At 45.1% G+C, this 17,871-nt stretch overlaps 1 protein-coding gene across 7 annotated transcripts in view; it reads left to right on the top strand.

The window, feature by feature from the left end:
- FANK1 (fibronectin type III and ankyrin repeat domains 1) overlaps positions 1–17,871 on the top strand; it is a 156,670-nt gene that overhangs the window by 87,571 nt on the left and 51,228 nt on the right. For all 7 annotated transcript variants that reach the window (XM_073552768.1, XM_073552769.1, XM_073552770.1 and 4 more), the window contains one exon: positions 7,819–7,900. In XM_073552768.1, coding sequence (XP_073408869.1) covers positions 7,819–7,900 — 82 coding nt within the window. The remainder of the gene's footprint in view (positions 1–7,818; positions 7,901–17,871) is intronic.

Genomic DNA, 17,871 nt, shown 5'->3' with positions numbered 1-17,871 from the left:
GCGGAGTTGGACACTTGCATGCTAGTCAGAGCAAAGATAATCACCAGGTAGTAAAACCTTCAGTGTAAGTAAACACATAGCGATTCACCAGCGATCCTGACACGATCTCGTTGTCGGGATCGCTGGTAAGTCGCTATGTGTGACTCCAGCTTTAGATAGAATGTAATCTGGCCGCTGCAGCATTCTAAGCAATCTGCCGCAGCTCCTGAGAAGGCATTGTGTGCCGGGGCCGCCGCATCCCACTCTTCCATCACGCCGGCTCCCTAAATCCGCTCTCATTCAATTACGCTTCTCCCACTTCTAAGCTACAAATCTGTTTAAAGGCAGGATACAGGAATGTCTTTTTTTTTTTTTTTTTTTTTTTTTTTACACCGATGATGCTTCCGAACTGGAGAAAGTATGTTATACAGGACAATGTCCATTGTGTCAGCAAATCCAGCTAATATTCCCCAAGATCACAATTCACCGGCTGCGGACGAAAATAAGAGAGAAGCGATCAGGAGAAAAACAGATTGTTGAAGTCGGCTTTTTTGTATTGCTTTCATTTTTTTACATTTTGACAATGTATTTTTTTCATATCACAATCTTTTATTAAAATTGCAATTTTCACAGAGGCCACTGTGACTTTTTTTTTTAAAGACTCGTAGATCTTGTCCTTATCAGCATGCTCATTATCATCAGAGGCAGGATTACAATGCCTGAAAACACCTCTATACCCAGCTGATAACCCTGGATCCACTCACTACGCTCATTTGGTGCTTCAGTATAAAAGTTAGGGACAAAGTCAGTTCATCCTGGCTATGTACATGTTTTCTTGAAGTAACATGACGTTAGTGACTTTAAAAAAAGCCACAGTGGCCAGTGTGAAAATTGCAAGATTTTTAATACAGATGATGATATGTAAAAAAGACCAAAAACCTTTAAATGGAAGCTAGTAGCTTCCTTTTAGAGGGAAAAATCTTCCCAAGCCACTGCCACCTCAGTTCTGTTCTATTCTAGTCCAGTCTCACCTTCCTGTGTTTGACTGACAGCTGCTTGTGGCGCAAAGCCATTAAATGTGTATTCCCATCTCCAAGATCCTATTCCGATATGTCGTTGGTGCAATAATAATAATATTAGGAAATGCCTTCAATTAGAAATGTAGTATAGTTCTTCTGATTAGCTATGTTGCTTACCTCATGTGCAGGGCAATGCAGTAGCTTAGCTATCCATGGTTACGACCACTCAGATAATGACAGTTAGTTGTTAGTGGTCGTAACCATGGACACCTAAGCTACTGCAATGCCCTGCACATGGGGTAAGAGGCATAGCTAACCAGAAGAACTATACTACATCTCTATTTGGAGGTATTTGCTAATTATTATTACACCTACAGTGGGGAAAAAAAGTATTTAGTCAGTCAGCAATAGTGCAAGTTCCACCACTTAAAAAGATAGAATCATAGAATCGTAGAGTTGGAAGGGACCTCCTGGGCCATCTGGTCCAACCCCCTGCTCAAAGCAGGATTCGCTAAATCATCCCAGTCAGATGTCTGTCCAGCCTCTGTTTGAAGACTTCCATTGAAGGAGAACTCACCACTTCTCGTGGCAGCCTGTTCCACTCATTGATCACTCTAACTGTCAAAAAGTTTTTTCTAATATCTAATCTGTGTCTCTTCCCATTCAGTTTCATCCCATTGCTTCTAGTCTTTCCTTGTGCAAATGAGAATAAAGTTGATCCTTCTACAATGTGACAGCCCTTTAGATATTTGTAGACAGCTATTAAGTCTCCTCTCAGTCTTCTCTTTTGCAAACTAAACATTCCCAAATCCTGCAACCTTTCCTCATAAGACAGGGTTTGCAGACCGGTCACCATTCTGGTCGCTCTTTTCTGAACTTGCTCCAGTTTGTTGATGTCTTTTTTAAAATGTGGTGCCCAAAACTGGACACAGTACTCCAGATGAGGTCTGACCAAAGAGGAGTAGAGGGAAATAATGACTTCACGTGATCTAGACTGTATGCTTCTGTTAATACATCCTAGAATTGCATTTGCCTTTTTTGCTGCTGCATCACACTGTTGACTCATATTCAGTCTGTGATCTATTAGTATACCCAAGTCTTTTTCACATGTGCTGTCACTTAGCCCTATTCCTCCCATTCTATATATGCTTTTTTCATTTTTATTGCCCAGATGTAGTACTTTGCATTTCTCCCTGTTAAAAACCATTCTGTTAGTTGCTGCCCACTTCTCCAGTTTATTTAAATCTTTTTGAATCCTCTCTCTCTCTTCTCTAGTATTAGCTATCCCTCCTAGCTTTGTGTCATCAGCAAATTTAATCAGTTTACCCTCAATTCCTTCATCTAAATCGTTGATAAAGATGTTGAACAATACAGGGCCCAGGACAGAGCCCTGTGGTACCCCACTTGAGACATTCTTCCAACTGGATGTGCAGCCATTTACGACCACTCTTTGGGTCCGATCACTAAGCCAGTTATGAATCCACCTAACAGTTGCCTTGTCCATTCCATACTTAGTCATTTTTTCAATAAGGATTGTATGAGAGACTTTGTCAAATGCTTTGCTGAAGTCAAGATATACTATATCTACAGCATTTCCTTGATCCACCCAATCAGTGATACCGTCATAGAAGGAAATTAAGTTAGTCTGACATGACTTATTAGTTAGAAACCCATGCTGACTCTGTTTAATCACTTCATTCTTATCCAGGTATTGACATACATGTTGTTTAATAATTTGTTCAAAGATCTTTCCTGGTATAGAAGTCAGACTCACCGGCCTATAGTTGCCTGGGTCCACCTTCTTCCCCTTTTTGAAGATAGGAACAACATTTGCTCTTCTCCAGTCTTCTGGCACTTCTCCTGTTCTCCAAGAATTTTCAAAGATTATGGAGAGGGGTTCAAAAATTTCTTCTGCTATCTCCTTCAGTACTCTGGGGTGTAATTCATCTGGACCTGGAGACTTGAATTCATTTAGGTTAGCTAAGTGTTTCCTCACTATCTTTCTGTTTATAGATATCCTGGATTCTTCTATTCCCTTAATAGGACAGTGAATAACAGTTGATGTTGCATTTCCTTTCTGAGAGAAAACAGATGCAAAATAGGAATTTAAAAGTTCAGCCTTCTCAACATCCTGTCTTACCATTTCATCATTTTCATCCTGTAAAAATCCTATAGCATCTTTGACTTTTCTTTTACTTTTGACATATCCCCAAAATCCTTTATTATTGCTTTTGACATCTCTTGCAAGCCTCAGTTCATTTTCAGCTTTAGCTAATCTGATTTGTGCCCTGCAGGTTCTGCAGACAGCATTATATTCTTCTTTAGATATGCCTCCCTCTTTCCATTTTATAAACATTTTTTTCTTCCTTTTTAGCATGTGCTTAAGTTCTGTGTTCATCCATCCTGGTTTCCTTAAATGCTTCCTATTCTTCCCTCTTTTCGGAATTGTTAACAACTGTGCTTTGAGAATTTCATTTTTCAAGATTTCCCATCCTTCCTGGACATTTTTGTCTTTAAGGATATCCAGCCATTGGATCCCTCCAATTCTCTTTCTGAATCCCTTAAAATCTGCCTTTCTGAAATCTAACCTTGACGTCTGAGTCTTCACAGGTCTTCCACCTCTAGTAATCCAAAATTCTAAAATAGCATGGTCGCTACCTCCTAGGGTCCCAGCCACTTTTACCTCCAACCATTTCCTCCCTGTCTATAAGGATTAGATCCAAGGTAGCAGTTCCCCTTGTTTTCTCCCTTACCTTTTGGAAGATAAAGTTGTCAGCAAGAGAGGATAAGAATTTCCTTGACCTGTTAGTTTTGCCTGAGAGAGATTCCCAACAAATGTCTGGATAGTTGAAATCTCCCATGACAACTATGTCATATTTTTTGGAGATGAGAGGCGTCTGTAATTTACATCATAGGTAGACCTCAACTATGGGAGACAAACTGAGAAAAAAAAATCCAGAAAATCACATTGTCTGTTTTTTTTTTTCATTTTATTTGTATATTATGGTGGAAAATAAGTATTTGGTCAGAAACAAGCAATCAAGATTTCTGGCTCTCACAGGCCTGTAACTTCTTCTTTAAGAGTCTCCTCTTTCCTCCACTCATTACCTGTAGTAATGGCACCTGTTTAAACTTGTTATCAGTATAAAAAGACACCTGTGCACACCCTCAAACAGTCTGACTCCAAACTCCACTATGGTGAAGACCAAAGAGCTGTCAAAGGACACCAGAAACAAAATTGTAGCCCTGCACCAGGCTGGGAAGACTGAATCTGCAATAGCCAACCAGCTTGGAGTGAAGAAATCAACTGTGGGAGCAATAATTAGAAAATGGAAGACATACAAGACCACTGATAATCTCCCTCGATCTGGTGCTCCACGCAAAATCCCACCCCGTGGGGTCAGAATGATCACAAGAACGGTGAGCAAAAATCCCAGAACCACGCGGGGGGACCTAGTGAATGAACTGCAGAGAGCTGGGACCAATGTAACAAGGCCTACCATAAGTAACACACTACGCCACCATGGACTCAGATCCTGCAGTGCCAGACGTGTCCCACTGCTTAAGCCTGTACATGTCCGGGCCCGTCTGAAGTTTGCTAGAGAGCATTTGGATGATCCAGAGGAGTTTTGGGAGAATGTCCTATGGTCTGATGAAACCAAACTGGAACTGTTTGGTAGAAACACAACTTGTCGTGTTTGGAGGAAAAAGAATACTGAGTTGCATCCATCAAACACCATACCTACTGTAAAGCATGGTGGTGAAAACATCATGCTTTGGGGCTGTTTCTCTGCAAAGGGGCCAGGACGACTGATCCGGGTACATGAAAGAATGAATGGGGCCATGTATCGTGAGATTTTGAGTGCAAACCTCCTTCCATCAGCAAGGGCATTGAAGATGAAAAGTGGCTGGGTCTTTCAACATGACAATGATCCAAAGCACACCGCCAGGGCAACGAAGGAGTGGCTTCGTAAGAAGCATTTCAAGGTCCTGGAGTGGCCTAGCCAGTCTCCAGATCTCAACCCTATAGAAAACCTTTGGAGGGAGTTGAAAGTCCGTGTTGCCAAGCGAAAAGCCAAAAACATCACTGCTCTAGAGGAGATCTGCATGGAGGAATGGGCCAACATACCAACAACAGTGTGTGGCAACCTTGTGAAGACTTACAGAAAACGTTTGACCTCTGTCATTGCCAACAAAGGATATATCACAAAGTATTGAGATGAAATTTTGTTTCTGACCAAATACTTATTTTCCACCATAATATGCAAATAAAATGAAAAAAAAACAGACAATGTGATTTTCTGGATTTTTTTTTCTCAGTTTGTCTCCCATAGTTGAGGTCTACCTATGATGTAAATTACAGACGCCTCTCATCTTTTTAAGTGGTGGAACTTGCACTATTGCTGACTGACTAAATACTTTTTTCCCCACTGTACTGCAGTGATCTTGGAGATGGGAATACACCGAGCCTGTTTTGGCTGCTGTGAAGCCGACCAGATCACTGGATCCTGCCGAGCTTCTCCATGCTGCGGAGGCAAAGCTTTCTCTATCAGCAGCCTAGAAAAGGGCACAGTAACGCGACCATCCCAGTGGTCTGAACTGTCAATCTTCAGGCGCACACCGCCCGCAGCAAGCCGGAAACCGGGGAGCAGCACGTGCCTAAAAGATACAACTTGAGAAAAATCCTTTTCAAGGGAATTTTCCAGGAATTATAGAAATGTTGCCAACACTATGTCATGGTTTAAAGGGAACCTGTCAGTGAGTTAATGTACCACTGATTGGCTGCAGCAGTCATGAGTGATGTATGGGACAAGAATGGAGCGATGATGCTCGCAGGACCCTTCATCTGGCACCCATTTGAGTACTGACTTCTGGACCCGGGTTCTGCAAACTTTCTCGGCTGGCCCATCATCTCTGCTCTGTCTACCATCCAGTCTGTCTGTGAAAATCGGACCGCACCCAGTTGACGGATCCATTAACTCGCATGGCCGTGTGCGCTCTAATTTACGGATGCAAATTGTGCAAGCTACGATTTTTTTTCCCTCAGACAGACTTGGCTTTATTCGGAGGCATTGTCCATTATCAAGGGACCAAAAGAAGAAATGGGATTAAAAAAATTAAAATAATATATATATATATATATATATATATATATATATATCATTTTTTTTAACAGGACCATGTTTTCCACATCTTTTCAACATTGTATTTTTGCAACATACACTTTCTTTTGGGAATGTTACTTGCATCGCTCTGACAGCCCATGCCCTCCGCTGTCTTAATTAGTATTGTTCCAGCTTCCGTCTTGCAGAGGGAGGCTGACTCACTAACGTTTTTACACTTTCCCATGGGCAGATATCTTGTCTCTGAATAAAAAAAAAAAAAAAAACCGTCTCTGCTCTGTAGGCTAAAATAAACCTACGGATTCTGCGTCTGCCCCATTGTGAGATTGCACTTTGAAAAGTAAATAATAAATGACAGCTAAACAATATTATATGTCTAAATAAAAAAATGTGAAACGGGACGTAATAACTGCAGGAGACCAAGTATTCTACGTTGTCACATGAGTCACAAAAAAGTGTTAAAATGCAGCTGTCAAGAACAGGAGGAGAGAATGGTTTAACTCTAAGGCAAAAAAAAAAAGCTTTCTCACACTGGGCCCTACATTATGCTGCAAAATTTGTTGGTAGTCTTCAGACTCCATAATGCCATGCACACGGTCAAGCAGTCCAATGCCAGAGGCAGCAAAGCAACCCCAAAACATCAGGGAACCTCCGCCATGTTTGACTGTAGGGACCGTGTTCTTTTCTTTGAATGCCTCTTTTTTTCTCCTGCAAACTCTATGTTGATGCCTTTGCCCAAAAAGCTCTACTTTTGTCTCATCTGACCAGAGAACATTCTTCCAAAACGTTTTAGGCTTTTTCAGGTAAGTTTTGGCAAACTCCAGCCTGGCTTTTTTATGTCTCGGGGTAAGAAGTGGGGTCTTCCTGGGTCTCCTACCATACAGTCCCTTTTCATTCAGACGCCGACGGATAGTACGGGTTGATACTGTTGTACCCTCGGACTGCAGGGCAGCTTGAACTTGTTTGGATGTTTGTCGAGGTTCTTTATCCAACATCCGCACAATCTTGCGTTGAAATCTCTTGTCAATTTTTCTTTTCCGTCCACATCTAGGGAGGTTAGCCACAGTGCCATGGGCTTTAAACTTCTTGATGACACTGCGCACGGTAGACACAGGAACATTCAGGTCTTTGGAGATGGACTTGTAGCCTTGAGATTGCTCATGCTTCCTCACAATTTGGTTTCTCAAGTCCTCAGACAGTTCTTTGGTCTTCTTTCTTTTCTCCATGCTCAATGTGGTACACACAAGGACACAGGACAGAGGCTGAGTCAACTTTAATCCATGTCAACTGGCTGCAAGTGTGATTTAGTTATTGCCAACACCAGTTAGGTGCGACAGGTAAGTTACAGGTGCTGTTAATTACACAAATTAGAGAAGCATCACATGATTTTTCGAACAATGCCAATACTTTTGTCCACCCTCTTTTTTATGTTTGGTGTGGAATTATATCCAATTTGGCTTTAGGACAATTCTTTTTGTGTTTTTTCATTTAAGACAAATTAAATGAAGATAATAATACCGAAGAATTTGTGTTTGCAATCATTTTCAGGAAGAAACTGAGTATTTGACAGAATTGCAGGGGTGTCAATACTTTTGGCCACAACTGTATGATCCTATTTTAACATATTTCATAGTTTTGGGTAATGCCAGTGTCATTGAAATACTCCATTGTCTTTTTCTTTTTTTTTTTTTTTTTAGGAGAGCCAATGACTGGAGAACATCTGCATCGAGCTGTAAATATGAATGATGAAGTCACAGTCCTAAAAATCCTTCAAACTGGGTCAGTGATTCCTTGATCTTTTAATACCATTTATCATTGTCTACTACAAGGAATAGGAACTGTATAAATCTGCAGTATCCTGATGGGGATCTCGCCAGAAAATGTACATGTGGTTAGTTTCATCCTCAAGCCCTGTTCACACTACAATTTCTGCAGTGCATTCAATGGTCCCGCCTGAATCCCGTTTTTAAGGGAATTGCCATTGAATACAATGACAGAAACAGAGATCTAATGAACGCCGTTTGTGTTTTTTCTTTGAAAGTGTCCATTTGAATAGACCCGTTCAGACAAAACCCCCACAAATGGAGTTCATTAGATCTTCGTTCATGTTATTGTATTCTGTGGCCCTGACTGTGATTTCCCTAAAAACGGGATTCAGACAGAACCCCAGACGCTCGGCAAAAACGCAATGTGAACAGGACCTCTATACAGATTAGCTCTCCACGCGCAGTAGACACCCTCTCGTACAGGAGTGATCGAAGCTAAACACAGATCACTGCCGTTAACCGTTTAGATGCTGCTACTAATACCTGACAGTGGTATGCTCCTCGGTGAGAACGCACCACCTCCCAACGACCCTCGGCATTGTGATCACTGGGTACAGATGAGTTATGTGGCAGCTGGGGCCAAACGTAGGCTGAGATTCATGATTTACATTATGCACTTGTAATACTGTAGTATTGAACTTAACAGAACAAGCGATCAAAGGATCACAGGTCCAAGTCTCCTATCAGGACTACAAAAACAGTTATGGGATCATAAAACGTACTACTAACGAAGACTGTGAAAAAATGAGTTGCCTCTGAAGCACGGGTCTCTTGGGGGCTGGCTGAATGATAAGTTCATTATCCCGGCCGGACCGCTATCAGGCATCGACTGTGTCCTAAAGTGAGAAATCGGCCAGCCCCCTCCATACACCGCACTGGATGCTCTCTCCTATGTCGAGCGAAGGGACGGAAGTTGAGCTGCCAGGACTCAGCACCAATGGTGAAATGGGGACGTTGGAGACTCTTTGCCAACACAAGTACATTAGTATTTAGTAATTATATCAGGAGCACTACTAAACAGATTTTTTTTTCCAAGTGAACAATCCCTTTAATGTAGGAAAAACTTATTTCTCTACATTAGTCATTAGTTTGATCACATCTATAGCTGCCCTTTATCTAGAAAGGCATCGAGTCTTGCAAACTTTGATGTCCAGCGATACTCTCCATCAATCAGATTATAAAGGATGATAAATTCAGTCTTTTTATCAAGCTCACTGGAGGGTCTTGTCCAAACCGGACCGTAATGTGTGATCCTTGTGCCCGGTGGGTGGTGAGCGCCGTGTGACTGGCATTATGTTACGCACAGTAGAAATATCAGAGAAGTAAGGTCCGGCTTGTTTTACACTTATCAGTATAACAGCCCAGGGCACAATTCTTTGATCCTTCTCTCATTATCTGTTATTAATTCTTTGCCAGTTTTCCTATCCTGAGAGGCAACTGATATAAAAAACTGGACTAATACCAAATGGACTTCAGTGCCGTGATCTCTGTAGGATGTAGGAGATTGATCCTGCTCCTCCAGAGCTTCCTTTGTCTCGCATTACTTAGGCTAGTTTCACACTAGCGTTCTTGGGTGCAGTGCACGGTTGGCGCTAAGCCCCGCCCCCAGCCGCGCCCCTTCCGGTCCGTTCCTCCTCTGATCGCATGGGGCTGCATGCGATCAGCGTATCCTATATTTAGCGTTGGATACGCTGATCGTGCGCTGACCGTGCGCTGGTCTGATTTTGCTGGCGCTGCGCCCAGCGCCCAAAAATGCAACACAGCACGTTTTTGTGTGCTGGGTGCAGCGCCAAAAGGGCGCAGCGCCAGCAAAATCAGACCAGCGCACGATCAGTGTATCCAGCGCTAAATATAGGATACACCGAGGAGGAACTGACTGGAGGGGGCACGGCCAGGGGCGGGGCTTAGCGGCGGCCATGCGCTGCGCCCTAGAACGCTAGTGTGAAACTAGCTTTACACATCCATTTCCATTTTTTCTTGGGTTGTCAGTTACTCTTATTCTGACACCATCTGATACTGACAGTGTCAAACTGTTTTGAGGATTCACTATACATGAAGAATAACAATATTTCTGGCCATTGTATTCCTAATATCCTACATTTGTAATACATTTTCCCTTCTCCTCACTCTATTTCTAATTTTCAGTTCTTTCTGAGCTAGTAGGTGAAGAATAGCTGCAATAATAGCTCCCATACACATACAGTACATGAAGGATTACTGCTCTCTTGTCTGTATGTAGCACATGTTCAGAATCATTAGCAGCATGGAGGACATTATACTGCAGTACTGAGCAATGTAGGTGTGAATCCAGCAGTGGGACAAGTTAAAAAACTTACTGGGAACTACAGCACAATCTGGCTGTTTCTCCTTCGCCTCATTGGGGGACACAGGACTGTGGGTGTATGCTACTGCCGCCAGGAGGGTGACACTAAGTGAATACAAAAAAAGGTTAGCTCCTCCTCTGCAGTATACACCCAACGCTGGCCAAAGGCAAAATCAGTTCATGCTTAGTGTCCTAGGAGGCACACATGTCTGGTCTTTTCATTTTTTCTTTTTCATGAAGATGAGACAGGGGAGACGGACCCTATTGAAAGGGTCCGATCTCCCCAAACCAACAACGGTAGGTGCTAGGCCTCGGGCGGAAGTCCCACCCCCATCGACGCATCTACTTCTGGCGGACCCACCCCCGGGTCCTGGGGCGGGCACCGGAAATTTAGCCACCGGCTTCAGCTGTTGCTAGGCCGTGGCCAGATGTTCCTCCCTCAGCGACTACTTCCGGCGGACCCGCCCACTCGCCAGGGCGCAATTTTGAAATTAGAAGCAGTACACAGACCTTTTTTTCTGCTGCAGTTCCGGACGCTTGGGGGCACAGGACTGGGGTAAGTGCTACCCCCCCTCCCCACTGCTACTCGGCTTATATCCATGGCCGCAGCTTATCAGTAGCAGGTTCAGCATGTCTAGAAGGATCAAGTTAGGGGGAAAAGTCACTCATGCACCGCCTCTCAGTCTGCTTTCCCCAATGCACAGAGTCATCAGCTATGTGATGCCTGCGATTCTGAACGCGCCCAGGAGCCTTCCCCTACGACCGAGCCCAGGGTACCGAGTCCCCCGGAATGGGTTCTGTCCCTGTCGCATTCTATGGCGTCATTAACGTGAGCTAACGAGTCCCTTCAGACCCCAGATAGGGACTCGATAGGCACACGCAGGGAAAACGAACCCATACAGCGTCAACCTGCCCGTCCGGTGCCCTGGCATCCATGAGCTCTGTCTCTCGCTCTCCTTCACCAGTGGGTGATGGCGAACAAAGCTCGGTTTATGATTCCGATGGTCCCCTTAATTTGGATGCACCTGACTACCAGGAAACAGTCGACGGCCTCATTCACGATGAATCCACCTTGACCTCAGGTCACAAGGTGTCATGCAAACGAGCCAAACTGCCTCATAGGGTATTTTGCACTCACCCAGAATTTGAGGACATAGTGCAACGACACAGGGAACGGCCAGACAAACGTTTTTCAGGGCAGAAGGCACTGAATGCAAGATATCCGTTTGCTTCTGAGCTCCGTAAAAAGTGGGCAGAATCCCCAACGGTAGATCCACCCGTGTCACGTTTGGCTTCTAAGACTCTGTTATCTCTATCTAAACGGCTCTTCTATTAAGGATCCCACAGACGGCCTCATAGAGAGCCTGGCTCGCTCGGCTTTTGAGGCCTCAGGATCAGCTCTGACTCCCTTTTTTGTGGCAACTTCGGTGGCTAAAGCCATGATTTCCTGGTCAGATAAATTAAATGGAGCCCTTCAGGGCATGGACCTGCCATCAGAAGTGGCTCAAATTTCGAATCAGATCGCTCTGGCAGGAGACTATCTGATTAATGCATCTTTGGGTGCGGCTAACTGCACAGCATTAGCTGCTGCAAATGCAATTTCCATCAGGAGAGCCCTGTAGTTGAGGACATGGTGAGCAGACCATTCTACATTCCTGGGGCATAGTTGTCTTGCCATATCTGGACGACCTTCTGGTCAAGGGCCCGTCTTTTCGTGCTTGCGAGGAAAGCGTCAACATTACGCTGGCTGGTGAATTTGAAAAAGTCATCCCCTGTTCTAGCTCAGAAGATTGCCTTTCTGGGGATGATCTTCGACACCTCCCGGGGGTTGGTGATTCTCCCTCGGGACAAGGCCCTAGCCCTCCGTCAGGGGTTCCAGGCACTTCGCCAGCCGGTCTCACGTATCATCCGGTTTTGCATGAAGGTCTTGGGGAGAATGGCGGCAGCAATAGAGGCAGTTCCGTTTGCTCAACTTCATCTTCGTACCCTACAGCACGCCCTCTTTGCAGCTTGGGACAAGAACCCATTCTCTCTCGACCACCGGTGCCGGCTGTCCGCGCAGGTCAAACAGACACTCAGATGGTGGACAAGGAGTTCTTCCCTTCTGCAGGGGAAACCTTTTCCCCCGGACCATTGGCTGGTGGTCACGACCGACACAAGTCTCCTCGGCTGGGGAGAGGTGTTTCGCCATCACACAGCCCAGGGACGTTGGTCACCTTGGGAATCATGCCTCCCGATCAACCTTCTAGAGATACGGGCGTAGCATACATAACCATCAGGGGGGCACCCGCAGCAAGACGGCCATGCTCGAGTTAAAGCATATCCTTTGCTGGGCCAAAAGAAACCTCTCTGTGATCTCGGCAGTCCACATTTCGGGCGTAGAGAACTGGGCGGCAGACTTCCTCAGTCGGCAGGGTCTTGTGTCCGGGGAATGGTCACTCCACCCCGAGGTTTTCCGTCAGATTTGCCAACGCTGGGGAACTCCAGATGTAGACCTAATGGCCTCCAGGTTGAACGCCAAAGTGCCCACGTTTGTTGCTCGATGCCGGGATCCACAGGCAATGGCCGTGGACGCGTTGGTTCTGCCATGGAACCAGTTTCGCCTCCCGTACCTGTTTCCCCCGCTGCCTTTGCTTCCGAAGGTCAACAGGAAGGTCAAGACAGAGGGGGTCCCAGTAATTCTGGTTGCCCCAGATTGGCCTCGTCAGGCATGGTACGCAGATCTGGTACACCTTCTCGCCGACGTCCCCTGGCGGCTGCCAGAGCGCCCAGACCTGCTTTCTCAGGGCCTGATCTGCCACCAGAACTCAAGGGCCCTGTGTTTAACGGCTTGGCTGTTGAATTGTGGATCCTAACCCAGGCCCGGTTCTGCCAGAACGTGGTCACTACAATGATTAGTGCCCGGAAGCCCGCCTCAGCACGTATTTACCACCATACTTGGAAGGTTTTCTTTGCCTGGTGCAGAGAGTGCGGTCATCCCCCGCTTCATTTCTCTATCCCCAACATTTTAGCATTTCTCCAAACCGGCCTGGACTCGGGTCTAGCACCCAGCTCCCTTAAAGGGCCGATATCAGCCTTGTCCGTTCTTTTTCAGCGTAAGATCGCTAACAATTTGCAGGTAAAAACCTTCATCCAGTGGGTTTCTCATGTGGTACCACCTTATAAAGCCCTCCTAGACGCTTTGGACCTCAACCTGGTCCTAGGTGTTCTACAGGAATCTCCATTTGAACTACTACAGGACGTCTCGCTAACATACCTTTCCTGGAAGGTGGCGTTCCTGGTGGCTTTAACGTCAATCAGGCGGGTTTCGGAACTGGCTCCTCTGTCCTGTCGAGCCCCGTTTCTGATTTTCCATCGGGATAAGGTGGTGCTCAGACCAGCCCCTCCTTTTTTTACCTAAGGTCGTTTCTTCATTCCACATTAATGAGGACATTGTCTTGCCTTCATTTTGCCCAGCTCCGGTACACCGTGTGGAAAAGGCTCTTCATACGTTGGATCTAGTGAGAGCTCTCAGGAGGTATGTGTCACGGACGGCTTCCTTCTGTCAAACAGACATGCTGTTCGTGCTTCCCGAGAGTCGCAGGAAGGGTCTCGCTGCCTCAAAGTCGACCATAGCCAGGTGGATTCGTTTGACGATTCAGGAGTCTTACTGCATCAGAGGCACCCCTGTCCCAGCGGGGATCAGGGCACACTCCTCTCAGGCAGTGGGCGCTTCGGCACCAGGCATTGGCGGAACAGGTTTGCAAGGCGGCAATCTGGTCCAGCCTACACATGTTCTCCAAACATTACAATATCCATACTCAGGCTTCAGCAGATGCAAGTCTGGGTAGAAAGATTCTCCAGGCAGCGGTAGCCCACCTATAGACAGTAGGTGCTTATGGCCTATATTGGTGAGTCGGTTTACCACCCAGGGACTGCTTTAGGACGTCCCACAGTCCTCTGTCCCCGAATCAGGCGAAGGAGAAGCATGGATTTTTGTGGTACTCACCTTAAAATCCTTTTCTCGCTCATTGGGGGACACAGCACCCACCCTGTTAGACAGTTGGCTCCTTTATTTTTTTGTTATTTATTGTTTGATAGGTGGGGTTTTTTCTGGACATGTTGTACCTTTATTAAGGTTGAGTTTGTTTTGTTCTCCTACTGCTTTTTGCACCGAACTGGTTTCGCCTTCGGCCAGCGTGAGGGTGTATACTGCGGAGGAGATAACCTTTTTTTGTATTCACTTAATGTCAGCCTCCTGGTGGCAGTAGCATACACCCACAGTCCTGTGTCCCCCAATGAGCATCTCGGAGAAAGGGATTTTACGGTGAGTACCACAAAAATCCATGTGTCTCATTGGGCTCCTCTGTCTTCTTTTTTACGATGTCTAGTGACTGGTTGTTGCAGCTCAATATTTCAATGAGTTGATAGTTCATTTTGTCTTGAGCGTGATGGATTTGATGTGTTTTTCAGAGTGAATGCTAGATTTCAGCCGTTAAGGCCCTCTAGGGGATGTTAGAAGTGGCCCATAAGTGGAGAAAGAAGCATATTTCTATGATAAGATTCATTACAAAGTTTCTTACATTAGCTTATACTGTTGATTTAGACAATGTTTCTAGAGATGACAGTGAACACTTGGGTCTACATGGAGCTGTTTTGAAGCTTTTTGGAAGCCTTTATTTAACCCCTTTCTGACATCCGACGTACTATCCCGTCCATGGGACCCGGGCCCCTATGCCCATGGACGGGATAGTACGTCTACCGCGATCAGCGGCGCCCACGTGGTGAGCGCCGCTGATCGCGGCCGGGTGTCAGCTGATTATCACACCTGACACCCGGCACAATGTGTCAGGGGCGATCACGGACCGCCCCCGACACGTTAACCCCTTGCACACCGCGATCAAACACGATCGCAGTGTACCGGGAGTTAAAGGGAAGCATCGGCAGGGAGGGGGCTCCCTCCGTGCTTCCCTGAGCCACCCACGGCAGTGCAATGTGCAGCGCTGCTGCTGGGGGGCTCCTTTCCTGCAGGCCCCCGAATCCAAGATGGCGACGGGGGCCTTCGGGGGCCTGCAGGAAGCTGGCTTCCTCAGTGCCTGCAAAGCGCAGGCATGAGGAAGCCTTCGGCACTGCCTGTGACAGATCGCTGATCTGTCACAGTGATCTGTGATGTGACAGATCAGCGATCTGTCACAGGACAGTAATGTCCCACCTGGGACTATGTAATAAAGTAAAAAAAAATTTAAAAAAAGTGTAAAAATAATTTTAAAAAAATCGCTAAATAAATTAGTAAAAAAAAAAAAAAAAATATTCCCCAATAAATTCAGTTTTTGAAAATAAAAACAAAACAAAACAATAAAAGTACACATATTAGGTATCGCCGCGTCCGTAACGACCCGCCCTATAAAACTGTCCCATTAGTTAACCCCTTTAGCGAACCCCTTAAAAAATAAAAATAAAAAACGAAGCAAAAAAATAATGATTTATTATCATACCGCCAAACAAAAAGTGCAATAACGCGTGATCAAAAAGACGCATATAAATATCCATGGTACCGCTGAAAACGTCATCTTGTCCCGCAAAAAACGAGCCGCCACACAGCATCATCAGCGAAAAAATAAAAAAGTTATAGCTCGCAGAATAAAGCTATGCAAAAATAATTATTTTTTATATAAAATAGTTTTCATTGCATAAAACCGACAAAACATAAAAAAAGACCTAAATGAGGTATCGCTGTAACCGTACTGACCCGAAGAATAAAAGCGCTTTATCAATTTTACCGCACGCGGAACGGTGTAAACGCACTCCCCCAAAAGAAATTAATGAAACGCTGGTTTTTGTTCATTCTGCGTCCCAAAAATCGGAATAAAAAGCGATCAAAAAATGTCACGTGCCCGAAAATGGTACCAATAAAAACGTCAACTCGTCCCGCAAAAATAAGACCTCACATGACTCGGTGGGTCAAAATACGGAAAAATTATAGCTCTCAATATGTGGTGATGCAAAAACTATTTTTACAATAAAAAGCGTCTTTTAGCGTGCGACAGCCGCCAAACATAAAAACCGCCATAAATAGTAAATCAAACCCCCCGTTATCACCCCCTTAGTTAGGGAAAAATAATAAAATATAAAAAAATGTATTTATTTCCATTTTTCCATTAGGGTTAGGTCTAGGGTTAGGTCTAGGGCTAGGGTTAGGGCTAGGGTTAGGGTTAGGGCTGAGATTAGGGTTAGGGGTGTGTTGGGGTTCGGGTTGGAGTTAGAATTGGGGGTTTCCACTGTTTGGGCACATCAGGGGCTCTCCAAATGCAACATGGCGTCTGATCTCAATTCCAGCCAATTCTGAGTTGAAAAAGTCATATGGTGCTCCTTCCCTTCCAAGCTCTGCCATGCGCCCAACCAGTGTTTTACCCCCACATGTAGGGTATCAGCCTACTCAGGACAAATTGCAAAACAATTTTTGGGGTCCAATTTCTCCTGTTACCCTTAGGAAAATAAAAAATTGGGGGCAAAAATATCATTTTTGTGGAAAAAAATGATTTTTTTATTTTCACGTCCAAGCGTTATACACTTCTCTGAAGCACTTGGGGGTTCAAAGTGCTCACCACACATCTAGATAAGTTCCGTGGGGGGGTCTAGTGTCCAAAATGGGGTCACTTGTGGGGAGTTTCAATAGTTTAGGTACATCAGGGGCTCTCCAAACGCACATGACACCCGCAGACCATTCCATCAAAGTCTGCATTCCAAAACGTCACTGCTTCCCTTCCAAGCCCCGACGTGTGTCCATACAGTAGTTTTCTCCCACATATGGGGTGTCAGCGTACTCAGGACAAATTGGACAACAACTTTTGGGGTTCAATTTCTCCTGTTACCCTTGGGAAAATAAAAAAATTGGGGACTAATTGATCATGTTTGTGGAAAAAATACGATTTTTTTATTTTCATGCCCTGGCATTATAAACTTCTGTGAAGCCCTTGGGGGTTCAAAGTGCTCACCTCACATCTAGATAAGTTCCTTAGGGGGTCTAGTTTTCAAAATGGGGTCATTTGTGGGGGGTTTCCACTGTTTAGGTACATTAGGGGCTCTCCAAAGGCAACATGACACCCGCAGACCATTCCATCAATGTCTGCATTCCAAAACGTCACTACTTCCCTTCCGAGCCGCGACGTGTGCCCATACAGTAGTTTTCTCCCACATATGGGGTATCAGCATACTCAGGACAAATTGGACAACAACTTTTGGGGTCCAATTTCTCCTTGTACCCTTGGGAAAATAAAAAAAATGGTGACTAAAAGATCATGTTTGTGGAAAAAATACGAATTTTTTATTTTCACGCCCGGGCGTTATAAACTTCTGTGAAGCACTGGGGGGTTCAAAGTGCTCACCACACATCTAGATAAGTTCCTTGGGGGGTCTAGTTTACAAAATGGTGTCATTTGTGGGGGGTTTCCACTATTTAGGTACATCAGGGGTTTTCCAATCGCGACATGGTGTCCGATCTCAATTCCAGCCAAAAACGTCAAATGGCGCTGCTTCCCTTCCGAGCTCTGCCATGCGCCCAAATAGTGGTTTACCCCCACATGTGGGGTATCAGCGTACTCAGGACAAATTGCACAATAACT

The sequence above is a fragment of the Dendrobates tinctorius genome, unplaced genomic scaffold (genome assembly GCF_039654945.1).
Source record: "Dendrobates tinctorius isolate UK_male_01 unplaced genomic scaffold, ASM3965494v1 ptg000196l, whole genome shotgun sequence".
NCBI classification, from domain to species: Eukaryota; Metazoa; Chordata; class Amphibia; order Anura; family Dendrobatidae; genus Dendrobates; species Dendrobates tinctorius.
Note: the sequence above shows the minus strand (reverse complement) of the source record. Positions and strands in the feature narration are given on the sequence as shown.